Source organism: Ceratotherium simum, chromosome 17, assembly GCF_057802395.1.
Source record: "Ceratotherium simum simum isolate JZ-2026a chromosome 17, ASM5780239v1, whole genome shotgun sequence".
Lineage (NCBI taxonomy): Eukaryota > Metazoa > Chordata > Mammalia > Perissodactyla > Rhinocerotidae > Ceratotherium > Ceratotherium simum.
The window spans coordinates 21,212,789-21,228,632 of record NC_141916.1 but is presented as its reverse complement, the minus strand read 5'-3'; the positions used below and the strand labels follow the sequence as shown (position 1 = coordinate 21,228,632).

Below are 15,844 nucleotides of genomic sequence, written 5' to 3'. Positions count from 1 at the left end.
AGGAGGTCTGGGGTAGGGCCTGAGTCTCTATTTTGGGAAGCAGTGGATTGGGGATCTCCGAGCCTTCTTCTGGCTCAGTCTAGGATTCTGACTCTCTTCCCCAGATGACTCAGAAGCTTCTTACCTGAATCCTGGGATCATCTTGGCAAAGCCAATGACCTTTTGGATGCTGTAACTGACCAGGTCAGCCAGGTGGGGCAGCATGGAGAGCTGGGACAGACCCAGGGTCACAGAGGGGTCATCTGGGTCTTCTTCGCTCAGCTCTAGGTTGGCGAGGCTGGTTGGTTCCATCATGTCTGGAGAAGGATGAGGGAAGAGAAGGAACAACTTAAGGATATTGAGCCAGGCCTCCTCCTGCTTGGCCCTCTGAGGACCTCCTGAGGCCTGGCAGCAGGGCCAGCTGGGAATCCCATGGTGACCGCCTCTCTCCAAGGCCACTCTTTAGCCCAGGCTTCCCTCTAGAAGGCCCCTGTTTTTCTTTCAGCAGAGTGGGGCAGGAAAATCAAAGATCAGAGACACTCCGAGAAACGAGACCTCCTCAAGCGGTGATTTCACAGACCACATGTTGTTCCCAAGGATCTCAAATCAAAAACGAATTTGGAACCAATAAACTTTTGCAAAACAATGTTCAACCTCACTAGTAACCAAAGAACTGCAAAGTAGAACATCTACACTTTTCACCTATAAACTAGAAACAAATCTGTTTAAATGTTGACACAAGTGTTTGAAAAGATGCAGGGAATGAGGCAACCCCTGTGCAGGCTAAAGGAGGCATAAATTTGTGCAAGTCTCTAGAAAGCTACTTGATGACAGGGGTCAAAAGCCTACAGTTATGTACACTCTTTGACCAGTAACCCCACTTCCATGAATTCGTCATAAGGAAAAAATTCCAAGTGCACATATTTAGCCACAAGCATATTCTTATCTTAATGAAAAGCTGGGGAACAATATAGATATCCAATGATAGGGGATTTAGATACATTATTGCACATTCATATTCCGGAATACCATGCAGCCTTCAAAAACGATATTCTAGATGTATACTGAATGACATGAAAATATGATACAATATACTATTAAAAGAAAAAAGAAAGTTACCAGATTGTGTATAGCGCAATTCCATATCTGAATATACATATGTGTTAAAAAAAAAAAGATGGAAAAGAGATACATCACAGTGTTAACAGTGATTATCTTTGGGTAGTAAGATTAAAGATTATATGTGTATATATATATACACACACACATATATAATTTAGTTTACATTTTCTGAATGTCTACAATGAACACGTATTACTTCTGTATAATAATTTTTTAAAAACTAAAAATGTTAACTAGTTTGAATTTTTAAATAAATATATGCTATACTGAAATATCATTGGTGGGGGTGAGCACCTCAAATCAATTAACCTATGAGAGGGAATCAAAACTCCTAAATATTATGGAATTATTATTAAAAGCTAAAATACAGACCAATGTATAACATGCAGATTGACCTTCATCGATACGAATGCCATCCAGGGAAAAAGCAGAAAGGTGGGTAGAGAAAATCAACACATAGGAGGGATCCCTACAAAGTGAGGGGCTTGGAGGGTCAGTCAATCCCCTGATCACCCTGTCTTGTCACTCCCAGGTGGGTAGACACGATGTCTGGCTCCACTGCCATCTCTGTCCAGTTGGCACAGGGGCCCCTCCCACTGTTCTGGATCTGGGGCCAGATCCATCAGTGAGTCTGGAAGTACCATATCTGGGGGTTCTAGTTACCAGAGGTGAGGAGGCTTTTCCATCCCTGCCAGTCCCAAGCAGAGGGCAGCAGGGTTGGGTGGGAGGTAGAGGGATAAAGGACAAGGGCAGAAAGATGAGGCAGAAGATGAAGAGGAAGGTAGAAAAGGACCATAAGAAGAAAGCAAGGATGAGCTGGAGGGGATAAGTCCTCCAGGCCTTAGTGGTCCCCCAGGGCTCAGGAGTAAGGCGGGCTGCAGTGAGACCCACATGTTCTCCTTCCACACCAAATTTCACCTTCCACAGGGCCCAGGCTCTGAAGCCTATAGCTGGCAATACTGTTTTGTATATCTGAAAGTTGCTAAGAGAGTAAATCTTACAAGCTCTCATTACAAGGGAAAAAAAAAATCTTTGTGACTATGTGAGGGGATGGATGTTAACCAAACCTATTGTGGTGATCATTTTGCAATATATACATATATCAAATCATGATGTTGTACACCTTAAACTTATACAGTGTTATATGTCAACTATATCTCGATAAAACTGAGGGGAAAATAAACAAAAACAAAAAACAAAATCCCAAAGGGTTCAGGCTCAAAATATCATTTAAAGGAACCAGGTCATCCCCAGGGACAGAGCCGGGGCAGAAGCCTGGCTCAGAGGAAAGAGCAAATGCTCTGTAGGCAGACCCTGCCCCACAGACACCCCAGCTTGGCCTCTTTCCCAGCACGGGCCCTTGGGCAAGTTACCCCTCTTCTGAAAAAGAAAGGGCAGGTGGGATGGGAAGCTCTGGGTCCTCTCCCGGCTCCTTTGGCCTCTGGGGGTGCAGTCCCACTTACCTGGAGAGACAAGGCAGTGATCTGAGCAGGAGGAAGACGACGATTCCCCGGAGAAGCTGGGCATGTGTCTTGAGGAGAGCCCTAAGGAATAGCTCCCTCCACCCTCACTTCTGCGAATTGGCGGCTGGAGGGGAAAGATGGAATGTCAGAAGCTCACATTTCTGGGAGACATTCCTACCTTGTCCCTGATCTCTGACAAGAGTGGCTTTGAGGAAGGCCTATGGGAGGGGGAGGCCTCCCCAGGGCCACAGGGACAGAGCAGCATCCATCCCTTCCCGGGTTCTGTGCCAGAATCTCCCTCACCCTCCACCCCACTCTCCACGTCCCAGCTACACTTGTGGCTCTCCTTCCTTCCCAGCCAGCGAGCAGCGGTACCCGGAACTGGTCGAAGTCGGCGTAGGTGGGGTCGAAAGTCTTGTGGTGGGCGTCCAGCAGGATGGTGATGGTGCGCTGCTGCTCCTCGGACAGCTTGGGCCGAAGACTGTCCTTCAAGGCCTCCTCCTCCTTCCGCTTCAGGATCATCTCCCGCTTCCGCTGCACCTCCTCATCCGTCAGGATGACTGTGGGGGCAGGAAGGGGGGAGTCAGGCGGGCTGGGCCTGCAGCTCCTCAAGAAACCTTCCTCCAGGTGCTAAAGGCATAAGAGGGGAGGGCTGTTCCCCACACACTCAGAGCTCACTGGGGCCTCCCTGCCGTGGGGGACTCCAAGCCCATGATATGGATGGAAAATTGAGTTTTCTATGTTGAAAAGGCAGGTGCATGGGAGAAGAGGAAAACAAGGATTTGAGAGGTGGGATGGTCTGGGGCTGAGGGAGTCTGGGTTCTCAAGAACAAGTTGTATGACTCTGGGCAAACTGAAGTCTCCAGGCTTTTGTTCTCTCATTTATAAAATGAGAAGTTTGGACCATACAGTCTCTTCTCAGGTCCCTTTTTTGTTCCTTCCTTCATAAAGTGTGTGTATATGGGGTGGAGGAGTGATAACATCTACCTCAAAGGATCGACTGTTTTGAGAACTGAATGCATGCCTGACGTAGGACAGATGCTCTATTAAATGTTAGCTCTCGTTTCTTCTCCCCTCTCCCCATAGTCTGTGATCCTGAGGGAGACATCAGGGTGCAGAGAGGGTGAAAGAGTCACTCTGTGGCCAGTCACAGTGCTGGAAACTAGGAGATGCTGAGAAGACCCCTTGACATGGCCATTCCCATGTCCAAGTTTCCAGACATGGAACTTGGGCATTTGATCTACTCTGACCAACTTAGACTTTGCCTCTTTGGTTCCCTGCCACAGAACCCCTCCTCCACCTGTCTAGTCTTGAAATTTCTGCCCAAGGAAACTTTAGAGTCCTCTAGAAGTCCCTGAAGATGACACCTCACAGCTCTAATCTGGGAAGTTCTCTCCAGCTGCTGGTCAGGATGTCAGACCCTACCCCACCTTCAGGCTATGCAGGGGTTTTGGGGGTGGTGCCTGCCTCCCTGTGCTGGGGCAGCTGCCCAGAGGGTGGGGCTGGGAGCAGGGATGCCTGGCACAACAGCCGGGCAAACGGAACTCCCGGCCGGGGCTTGCAGAACTCTGACAGCAGGAGTGGGCACCACGGCCCTCGGCCTGTAGCTACTTGCTCTGTGCTGGTGTTGCCCGGGCCTCTGCCCACAGAGCTGGGGAGTTTCACAACAGCAGGGAAAGGAACCAGAACACGGGATTGCGTGGGTTCTGGGCTTCGAGAAAGGCTTATTGGTCCAGGCTTCTTAGGTCGGGGGAGGATGAGAGAAATTGTAGGAGGTAAGGGAGAGGCTATGGGGGATTAGAATGGGCCACCAGAGCCTTATGCACAGCAGAAAGGGGAAGCCTGCAGCAAAAGATGGCACATTCCCTCCACAGCTGAGGTAGGACATACCAGGAGGAGGACTGAGGAGGCCACACCCAGGTACTGACTCACCTGCCCAGAGAGCTGCCAACTCCCCTCCCACAGAGGGTGTCTGCTCAGATCCGAAGAGGTCAAGTGAGGTGGAGAGGAAGGTGTGGGGAGCATCCTATTCAAGGCAGGGTGCAAGGCCCTAGCCTGGGGACTCCAAGGTCAAGTGTCTGGTCTTTCCTGCTCAGCTGAGGGGTGGGCGGAGGAGGCGACAAGACCGGAGCTAGAGGGGACTGGCTCTGCCAGCCACGCCATGGGTGTCCACAGGCTTGAACCACCCCTTGTGATACTGTGGTGTCACTCTCCTGCTCAGAAAATTCCTGGATCCTTCCTGCTTACCATGTCCAAACTAAAGGCAAGATTCTCCATGATTTCACTTCTTCCTAACTTTCCAAGCTCATTTCCCAGTGCCCGTGGACACAGCGTCTGCTCTAGTCCTGTTGGGATTGCTGACCTGTGAACACGACCTGCTCACTCTTGCCACTGCATTTCCACTTGTGCTGGATGCCTGTCCAGCTGGGTCTTCTCTCCCCGAAACCTGTGCAAGGTCTATCAGCTCTTCAGCACCCAGCTTACAGCCCTCTTCCACCATGAAGCCTTTCTTGATTGCCCTCATCTGCACTGAGCTCTCATTTCTTATTTCTGTGGTACGTCTAGTTTTTCCCATACACATTGGCATCCAATTGTCTTCCACTCTGTAATATTTGTGGTTAGTACAGGTTCCAGTAAATGCCTATAGAGAGAGAGCTAAGAAGTTCAAGGTCTCCTTCACTAGCCTGTAGACTACTTAAGGGCAGGGGTCACATCTTACAATTCCTGTGTTTCCCCCACCAAGGCCAGCCCAGTGTGGCTTCCTGGCCATGGTGCTTGCTCAGTAGTCTCATAGATTGGACACCTAACACATCAATGCTGATTGTACCTACTATGTGCTTGTCATTGTCCTGGCTCAGGAAAGGACAGTGCACCAATGCTGCATGTACACCCTACCACATCGGGAATGGCATAGGCCAGTCCACCGATAACTGAGCAAAGCTTACAAGTTTAATTTAAATAACTGTGATTTAAATATTTTCAAGACAGATTACCTTCTAACGGAACACCTGTAACATCATGTAACCTTTTCTTGATGATTCAGAGGTATCATTCTGAACAATTACTGTACTTTGCAGGAACAAGGTTATGACCTCGGAATTGTTTAGGGCTGTTTTCCTGCACTATATGACTCAGCCTGCTTTGATTTTGAGTTCTTGTGCTACTTTTCATGGCTTTCAGTTTCCTCCCTTCTGTGAAGCTACATGTCGTCTCCTCTCATTGGTGTCTATCTCTAGAAGCGAGCCTTTATCCCCCTTGAGAGTTACTTCTAATCTGTTGGGAGCAGGACATACTTGTGATCGAGTTTTATGTAATAAAGATAGTGTTAATAAAAATGGATAAAATATAGAGAGTTTTTTATGTACTAGGCACTATGCTAAGTGCTTCTTTCATATTGACTCATATATATTTAGTCCTTGTAGCAACCCCTTAAGGCAGGTGCTATTATCCCTATTTTGCAGATGAGGGACCGGAGGCCCAGAGGCTCTACCTGTTGCTCAAAGTCACACAGCCATCAAGTGGTGGAGCTGCTATCCAGGCCTGGGCAGTACGGTTCTAGAGTCCGTGGTTATAACCACTACCCCACACTGCCTCTGATTATAATCGGCTATGACTGCTCAGTAGGACTCTGGTCCTCAGCCATGGAACACACAAAGTGTTCCAGTCCATCTGGAGAGTGTGAAAAAATAAAGTAGCAGAGTCTGTAAATGATTTACTTTAGAAGGATGAAGTTAAGAAGATTCAAGGTTAACTTTCCGACATTGTTCCTCTGGATCACTTGTATCACACACGACCACCAACCTAGAGAGAGAAATGCTGAGATCTGCTAGTTTCAAACGGGGGTGCCAATCCACGGGGCTCCCTCCAGGTGACACGGTCTGGGGACTGAAGAAGTCTTAAGTATCACATATACAGATGCTGTTGTGATTTATGAAATAAATCTTTTGTTTAAAGGGGTTATTAATTTCATAGGAATTTTTTTTATCATTTTTTTCAATGAATTGCTACTAAAAATACCACTACTATCATGTAGGAGGACACCTGTTTTGAAGTTAAAAGCCTTTGACCTAGAATAAGAGCAGATAGATTCTGAAAGAGCATTTGCTGGGCTCTCCCACAAATCAAGAGCATGAGCTGTGACTGACTTTGTGAAATCCGTATGGCTGCTCGGTAACTTGTCTGCCTTCCATCTAGGCTCCCTGCTGAGGGTGCAAACGGTTTTGCTCAAGTTATTCCCGTGCAAGACATTCCCTGTTCCAGGAAGTCGAGAATCGAGTTAGGGAGTCAAGATCTGAAAGCACAAACAACTTGAAAAAATTTCAAGTTGCCCCTGGAGGCCTACGGACAGCATCAAGGAAGTGGGGATCAAGCTTTTCCAAGTGAATGACACAGACAGTGTCCGGTTTGGGATATCTTCCTGATCTCTAGACCCACAGGAGATGGAGACATACAAAGAAGCATGATGGGGAGCTAACATTCAGTCATTCAACACCTGCTACCTGCCAGGTGCAGTGCTCATGCTGGGTAGAAGAGACGCACATCTGGAAGAGCATGAAGCAAATTAACACGAAATGTGCTTCTGTGCAGGACAGATCTACAAGAAGCAAGAACTCAGCTATGCGATTTTTTGAGCTCAAGGATGTAGAGGTCCCTAGGACTTCAAGAGAGAGAAAGGGAGTCTTCAAGGGGAACAAAGCCCTCCTCAGCCCACCCCTGAGGGCCCCAGGCAGTGCCTGGAAGCCCATGTGGAGGAGCTCTGGCCCTGCGGGTGTCTGAGGGGCTGCGCTGGGGTGGATGGAACCCACGGGCCTGGACTTTGGAAGCAGACAGACCAAGGTTAGAAGGCCGATACCCACGTCTTATTAGCTTAGAGATGTGATATTTTAATTCCTCTGAGTCTCCTCATCTATTAAAAACAACAGAAGTGTTTACATATTTAGGAATTGTAGTGAGAATTTAACAAGCAAGGGCATGTGCCTGATGCTGTATCTGGCCCTCAGTGGGTGGTCAATAAACCTTCATTCCCAGGCTCCTCCCCTTCCCCTCCCCATGCCTCTTCTAGGGAAGGGCCCCACCCCCCACCCCCTCCAGAAAGGAGCCTGGTTTTGCAGCTCCTTTCATGGGAGCCCTAGAGTATCCTGTGGTTTTACCCATGTTGACACTCAATTGTCTCTGGGAGGCTAGGCCTTGGGGACAACAGCCAGCTCAGGTGACAAATGAGCAGCTCTCCTAGAGTTCTGCACTAGGAGCTCCAGGCCCAGGCACACTGACAGGCATCCCACAGCTGGGCTAACCTGGCAGGGAGCTACAGTTCCCCCTGGAGGACCTTCCCTGCAGGTCACTGGAAAGAACAAGCCTAGAGGGGGCTCTGGGGCTTTAACTTGAACTGGGGCTCTGGGGCCCAGACCCTGAGAGCTCAGCCCCATCAGCCCATCCTTAATTCACTATAGGTCCCTACTCTGGCATCACGACAGTGGTGGGCACGGAGCTCCACTGGGTGTATAGCAGGATGGGGGCCTGGGGCTGCCCTGGGCTATAGCGGGATGGGAGCCGGGGGCTCCATGGGGGAGGACTGAGGCTGGGGTTGAGGTGGCTGAGGCATAAAGCTGATTAAGGGCTGGTGGTGAGCATCTACTTCTGGATTGCTGGCCCACCTACCATGTGGGGCAGGGGCACCCTGATACACTCAAGGCCTGCTCACCACCATGGATACAGTGCTCTTTGTGGGGACCAGAAGGATCTAGGAGGGGACATGGCGTTGGATTCTAGTTCCAACATGCTTTCTGACTCTAATCTTGATATTTTTACCTTTCTGGCTCTCAGATGATTTCTAAGTGTTCTTCCTACTCTAAGTTGATAGAACATCTCCTTCCTCCTGAGATAGGAGATGGGGCTCTGGGACATCAGTGAGGGTGGCCCTACCAGATCTCCTGTGGCAGAATCCCAATGGTGTGACTCCATGCCAGTCTTGGTTGGCTGGAGCCTTAGAGCCAGGTTCCCTGCCCTGTGGAGGCTGTACGATCTGTGGGTGCAGGTGCTGGGGCTGCGAGCTGCATCTTAGTCTACCCTCGTGCCTCGCACAGAGCAGGCCCCACTAAGTCAACACGTGAGAAGCCCCACAGGGCACCCAGGCATTGAGCCTCCACTGCTCCAGGATAAACACAGGAGTCGGGGTGGGGCCGGGGACTGGGCTAGGAGTGATCAGCATGTCCAGGCCTGCATGTTCCCGGGGGGGGGCGAGGAGGAACGACAGCCTGGAAACTTCTTCCAGCGCTGCCAGTATTGGCTGGGGAGCCAGAATCAGGAGTGAGGGGCTATGACCCACCAGAGGGGAGCCTGTCAAGGGCCTCCACCCTGCCTCTGTTTCCCAACAACAGAAAATTTGTTTTCCATCAAGGAAGACATTTTCCATCTCCTAAGACCCACCTAGTGACTTTTCCCTTATTAAGGATGCCTCTTTCCTGTACCTGCCCCCCCATCCCTGCCAGAAAACAGCCCCATAGCCAGGAGGGCATCCAGGGTGCCTACATCTGAGCACCCCTCCTGAGCCTCCCAGGCCCACAGCTCAGCCGGGTATAGGCCCTGCCCAGGGCTGGGGAGGGGGTCAGGGTGCAGACTGCAGGCAGAAGGGAGCCAGGGGCAGGGTGGGGGCTGAACGTGCAGAGGGCACCCATGCTCAGGCCGGTCCAGTGCCCTTACCTCCAGTCCAGTGCCCTTGCCTCCAGCCCAGGGAGGGCCTGGCTAGCCCCTCCAGGGTCTGCCGAATTCAATGGCTACCCTGGTTACCAAGTAACTGGTACTTGAGCTCAGATGCAAAGTCCAGGGGTTGTTTTTAACGTGAGTCAGAACATGTGGATCTGCCCTGTTGGCCCTCTCCTCCAACCCCAGAGCTGGGCAGGAAGTCCTAGAGGATCGCTCCTCTTTCTCCATCTGGATCTAGAGGGTCATGCCAGAGTCCAGTGCTTCCCCTTATCACATCTTTCCACCTAGTCTCCCCTGGGCACCAGCTCCCAGATTTGCTCACAGCACCAGAGTGCCTAGAAGGCTGGGGTGGGGTGGGACCTGACACCAGCTAGGCTCTGAATATTTATTCTCCACATCCCTCCTGCCCCTCCCCACCCAGGCAAGCCTCTCTCCCAAAGTCCCAAGAACCTTGGAGTCCTAGAGACTCATCCTTTCCCCACAGGTCTAGGGAACAGGGAGCTGTGAGAATAGTGATGATGTCTTGGAGGAGGACTGACCCGGGGGCTCATGAAGGCAGTGCCCTGCCTTCCTCCTCACAGGCCTCACACTGGGGGGGCCCTTCCCAGGCCTCCGAGACACATATTCAGATCCTAAAGAGGCTCGCGGGACCCATCGGTGCCTTTGACCCTGGAGTTCCACCCACACTGCCCCAGGCTGCTGGTCCCACTCACGCCTCAGCGCGGGACCCCGGATGCCAGCAGCGAAGGAAGAAGGGCAGGCAGACCTCTCTGGCCAAACCTGAACACACAGGAGCCAGAGCTTTCCACTGACACCAGTCCCGCTCCAGCCGCCCGCCCGGGTCCTGAGCACTCACACTCCTTCATCATGCCGATGTCCACGCAGCGCTTGAGACGGCAGGCCTGGCAGTGGCGGCGGTTGTCCTTGGTGATGCGGCAGTCCCCATTGAAGGGACAGGTGAACAGCGCCTTCCGCTTCATGCTTCGCCTGCCGAGACAGCACACGCCCTCCCCCGGGTCACCCACCTTCCAGCCTCTAAACCCTGGCTGCAGGAGAACAGCCTACAGGGCCTGTGACCACCGAGACCTGCGCACGAGGCTTCCAGATCTCCATTTCTCCCACAGAGGACTGGGGCCCATCCCAGCCCCTGGGCCACTCTGTGACCACCACACCCCCATCCACCCGTGGCTGTGTGTGCCAGCCGCACCCTCCTCCTTCACTGCCTACTCTGCTCCCATCATTGTTTTTATTTACTTTTACAGCACTCTGCTCTCCCTCCTTTTTTGTTACACAGGAAATATATGAGTGAATTAGCCTAGGAAAAATTTTTTAAATACTGAAATCTGCAGAGTAGCCCTCCCTGCTTTTAGTGAGCCGTGATAAGAGGCGAGGATGCGGGTCTTGGCTTTAAGTCTTCTAGGGTCCAGAGATCTATAATGAAAGCATCCCCAATCCAGGGACAGACATGTGCACAGGTGCATGGAGAAGGGAGAAAAGGACCAACCACAGCTGTAGACGTTCAGATAACCTGCCCAGAATGAGAAGAGGCCAGAGGAGCGGGTGGGAGCTCTGAGGTCTGGCCTCGGCTTTTCAAAAGGCAGAGGAAGCAAGGGTTCTGTAAGAGCGGAAAACTACCAAAGATTCTTCGCTAGGAAGCCAGCACATCCCTGGTATCCTATGTAAAAAAGTGTGTACTTGTGCCTGTGTGGCCATGTACAGCATGACAGCTCATTTTCCTAATTCCAGCTTTCTCTCCTGAGCCACACGACATGGGAATTTTGGGAGGCCACATAAAGGACACCCCCCCTAGAGGCCTCTCATTATCCGTGTTCTAGAGGTTCCTCTTACTCTCCTCAGCCCCAGCAGGGGCAAGCCCTTCTTTTTTGCTGCAGGACAGGTGACAGGATGTAGCAGGGAAAGATGGTAGTGGAATCACTTTCTCCATGAGCAGCAGCATCTTCCAAGGAGCTGTGGAGACGCCCTAGCCTTCAAAGCAAAGGCCCAGGATCAACCCTTTCCCTCTCCAGGGGATGAGCTGGTAATGTCATCTTCTCCAGATGTCACACTCTAGTTACGTTTCTTGGTGAAAAATGGCTCACTGTTCACATTTGTGAGAACACACACGGGTTTAGGACAATCACACCCATCAGTCAACATGGACGGATGGGGGCCAAACCAACTTGACCTATGGGAACAGTGGAGAAGAGACCAGAGGAACAGCTCTCCTGGTGGTCACAGGTAATCAGACTCTAAGATCCTTAGGGGACCCAAGAGACTGTTAATATACCCCCACATTTTCTAGATGGGACCAGTAAGGCAGAGAAACTTATCAGTGAAATGATTCAGCAAGAAGTGAAGGCTCCCAAGTTGGGACCCTTAGGTATCTGAGGCTCAGCTTTTAGCTTCCCGGATTGAACAGACTGTTTCATCCTCAGAGACTCAAGGTGCTCAGTGAAGCTGAGCCCACAGGCAAACAGCTCCAGGCAGCTGGCCCTTGAGCACAGCTCAAGGCAAAGGACGACCTAGTGGTTCCGGAAGTAGCTGCTGTTCGCTTTGGACCTTGGCCCCAGGACACTCCTGTCACAACCCTCGTCATCCAAGGGGCCCACCAGCAGACCAGGCCATATGGGGGGTAGAGTAGCGCTAGGCTATTGGGGGTGGTCTAGCCCCAAGTCCAGTCCACTGAGGGCTGCATCCAGCCCATGCAGTGACTTCCCAGGGAGAGACTGTACACCGGGTTCTTGCGTGCCTATATGGAAACAGGAAGCCTTTCTCCTTGAGCCTCTATCCCTCTATTGCAGCTTTCTAGAGGGACAGGAGACTATGGAGGTACCCTGAGAACTTTGAGGGCCACCCAGAAATGAGATACTGTCATCACCATGGGACATAGCTATCTATTCCAGGACGTGAGATTCGTTCCTCTTTCACTCCTTTCCACTTTGTACTTCTTGAGGTTCCAGCTGTTACCACAAATGCTCAGGCCCCAGAATGCCCATAATTCTCTAAACCTACACAAAGACCAGGAGTTTCTAATTCAGAGCAAACTCTCATTTTCATTTTTTTTTTTTTACAACCAGGCAACTTGCCTGGGGGCCGAGGGGCTGCTTTACTCTCCCACCACTGTCTTGTCTGGCTCAGAGCTCTTCCTATTAATTCTCCAGGGCCATGGTCACTAAGTGAAGCACATATTGGGGCCCCACAGACCCATGAGCCAAAGCCTCTCTCCAGCTGTGTGCTGGAGGCTGAGAGGCTCCCAAGGCCCTGGAGGCAGCAGCCCTGCATCCTTCTAAGGCTGCCTCTCCTTCCTCAGGCTCTAGGGGGCCTGTCTCTGATCTTCACCAGAGGGCTCCTCGCCCAATGGCAAGGTTGCTCGGGAAGAGATTTTGGAACTTCACCATCTTTCTTTTCTTTTTCTCACGTTGTAAATTTGAAGCCCAATCCCAGGCTTCCCCATACAGGAGAGTTGGGGACAGCCGCTCAGCCCAACTTCACCTGACAACAGGAGTGGACTCTAATGAGGCTGAGGGTAGGGATCCAGAAGAACGCAGAGCTGGGTTAAATTAAAATACAGCGGGGAAGAAAAGCAGTGCCCGTGCGTCCAGCTTTATAATTGTAGAATGAAGCCCAAGAGCATTGAGATGAAAAGGAGCAGGAAGAGGACAGGGAGGACCATGATGACAATGAAGAGGAGGGAAAGATGGAGAGGAAGGAGGAGGAGGAGGTGGAGGAGAAGAAAGAAGGAAAGGAGGGAAGGAAGGAGGAGAGGGACACAAGGACGGGAAGAAGGAAGGAAGGAAGCCCACCAAACTTGCAGTGTGTCCCCACATTATTTGAGCAATGCAGAAGCAGCCTAAAAACTTTCATAGATTATTATTATTAAAAAAATATGATAACCAGCTCTTTCCTGGCTCTGCTAAATACAGAAGCAGAAGAAAGGCCTTGGACTTGTAGCTGGGAAGACGGAGGTTACACATCACAAAGAGCATCATCACAGTCTGGATTGTGGGGTCAGCGTTGGGGGATGGAAAGCTCCTTCGTCAGCTCTGACAGGCAGATCCAGCTGCCTTGCAGGTGCGTCCGACCCGGCATGGTTGTTTGCTGGGCCACAGTTCCTGTGGGCTCTGAGGCCCAGTTCATCCCCATTCTCCCGCCTTGTAAGGGCACTTCTACACATGTGGCTGTCATCTAGCCTCTGCCCACAAGGAGTCAGGGCAGCCAGACTGGCCAGCCCTGGCTCTGTGCTTTGTCCTGAAGATCCACATCCTGCCCTGCCTTCTTCCCAACACTAATTGCCTGTGAGCTGGTTTGGTTTTGAGAAACAAGAGCCTCGGGTTTCCATGGGAGCCAGTTGCCTCAGCTGCTCCCTGAGCCTGGAACCCTGTCATCCTCTGGACGGTTGGCAATTATACCCCAGCTCAGGAAGGGGAGTAGGGGTGGTGCAACTAAATATAGACACAGTTTCTAGAAAGCCAGGGGTTAGAGAGGACATTGACCGATTCTTGTGCCAGAGACCAATTCATCAAAACATGAGAGACAAGCAGCTCACAAAAGTGTCAAGCACCTGGGACAGGAGGGTCCTTCTAAGTAGGTGACCCCTGCCAGCAGAGACACATGGTATAAAACCCAAGCCTGGGGCCAAGTACCAGCTCTGGGCTTTGTCTCCGCTGCAGGTCTGACTGTCACAGCAATCCCAGAGCCTGGTCTGGACACAGGAGCCTGATGGAGCTCCTGATGTGAAAGACCAACATGGTCTGATAGGTGGGACCTACACAGCACATTCATATGCGGTAGCATCAAGGTGTTCTCAGCAGGTGGGTTAAAAAAACCAACTTTAAAGGAAGGTAGGTTAACACTGGTAAAGAGCCCACATCCCTTCTTTTGGACGGCAATTTGGCAACTATCTACCAACATGTAAAATGCACAGAGCCTTCCACACAGTAAATCTACTTCCAAGAATTCATCCCGTGGGTAGACCAGTCCATGGGCCCAAAGACACATGCACAAGGGTGGTGCCTGCAGCACTGTCTGGAGAAGCGGAGGATGGAACCTAAATGCCCCTCAACAGAGGACTGGTTCATTAATTCACAGTAAGTACCTCCACACAAACGACGTGACTGTGAAAAGAACAGAGGAAGAATGCTGAACTGGGAGCAAGCTTGAAGAAACATTCTTTAGCTGATAAAAGCAAGATGCACAGGGGCCAGCCCGGTGGTGTAGTGGTTAGGTTCACGTGCTCCGCTTCAGCGGCCCGGGGTTCGCAGGTTCGGATCCTGGGCGCGCACCAGCGCACTGCTTGTCAAGCCATGCTGTAGCAGAGTCCCATATAAAGTGGAGGAAGATGGGCAGGCATGTTAGCCAGGGCCAATCTTCTTCAGCAAAAAAAGAAGAGGATTGGAAAAAGAGGAGGATTGGCAACAGATGTTAGCTCAGGGCTAATCTTCCTCACACACACACAAAAAAGCAAGATGCAGGACAGTGAGGACAGTATACATGCACGTGTGTGCACATACACACAAACACACTTCCACACTTTACACTTCCACACTTTACACAAAGAATCCGCAAGCGAACACAATGAGCTGGCAACAGTGACAGCTTCTGGGGAGGAGGTGGGGCCCCAAGAATTGGGTTGAGAGGGAGACTTACTTTTCACTTCTATGCCCTTTTGAACTGTTTGCATCTTTTTTAAAACCATACATAGGCGTTACTTATTAAAAAATCCACCACCCACTATAACTATTTAAAAACTAAAAAATGACATACAGGCTTTAGTTAGACTGATCTGTTTGGGTTTAAATCCTAATGCACAACATTGGGCCAGTTACTTCATCTCCCCATGCCTCAGTTTCCACATCTGTAAAACAGAAGCAACCCTACAGAGGGGGATTGTTGTAAGAATTAAATAAAAGAAGCAGCACCTGACACAAAGTAAGCACAAAATAAAAGGAAGGGTGAGAAGCTGGCAGCGAGAGGCAGTGGGCGGGAGTGCTGAAGGGTGGCTGGAGAAGGCAGTATTTAACCATCCCAGTGAGAGTCTGAGACCCTGGTGCAGACACCATGTCTTACATCTCTCTCTGTGTGCCTAGGGCAGGCCTCTGCAGGCAGCAGAGGCTCAGAACATTGTTGCTTTATATGTTGTTGCTCTTGATGTCTAGACCCACAGCCCTTGTGCGAGTTACAGTGACCACTGTCTAGTTTCTCTGAGTACCAGCCAGTTCCCACGGAGCCCATGACTGACGTGAAGGACTCTTAGAGTCCCTGGCCTGGTCCTTCCTTTCTCACACCTGATATTGAACTCCTTCTGCTCAGGGACCTTTTCTCAGAGACCCCTGCCAACACATCACAGTCACACACATTCCAGGTTCCACAATAGAGGAGAGGAAAGGATTGTCTGTTCTCAGAAACTAAGACAGAACAAAGGGATGATGATAATAGCTACCACTTATTGACAGCCTTCTATGCCGGTACTCCCCATCCTATCTCTAATGCTCTCAACAACCTTTCAGGATAGATATTATCCCTATCTTACAGGTGATATGAAAAAGGACAGGAAAGTTAAATAACTTGCTTAATGTCAC

At 50.7% G+C, this 15,844-nt stretch overlaps 1 protein-coding gene across 1 annotated transcript in view; it reads right to left on the bottom strand.

The window, feature by feature from the left end:
* The window catches only part of VDR (vitamin D receptor), a 55,095-nt gene that overhangs the window by 11,076 nt on the left and 28,175 nt on the right, over positions 1 to 15,844 (bottom strand). Inside the window, exons 4-7 of the mRNA XM_087442491.1 lie at positions 10,123 to 10,253; positions 2,940 to 3,124; positions 2,565 to 2,688; positions 125 to 296 (exon numbers count right to left, since the gene is read on the bottom strand). Coding sequence (XP_087298617.1) covers positions 125 to 296; positions 2,565 to 2,688; positions 2,940 to 3,124; positions 10,123 to 10,253 — 612 coding nt within the window. The remainder of the gene's footprint in view (positions 1 to 124; positions 297 to 2,564; positions 2,689 to 2,939; positions 3,125 to 10,122; positions 10,254 to 15,844) is intronic.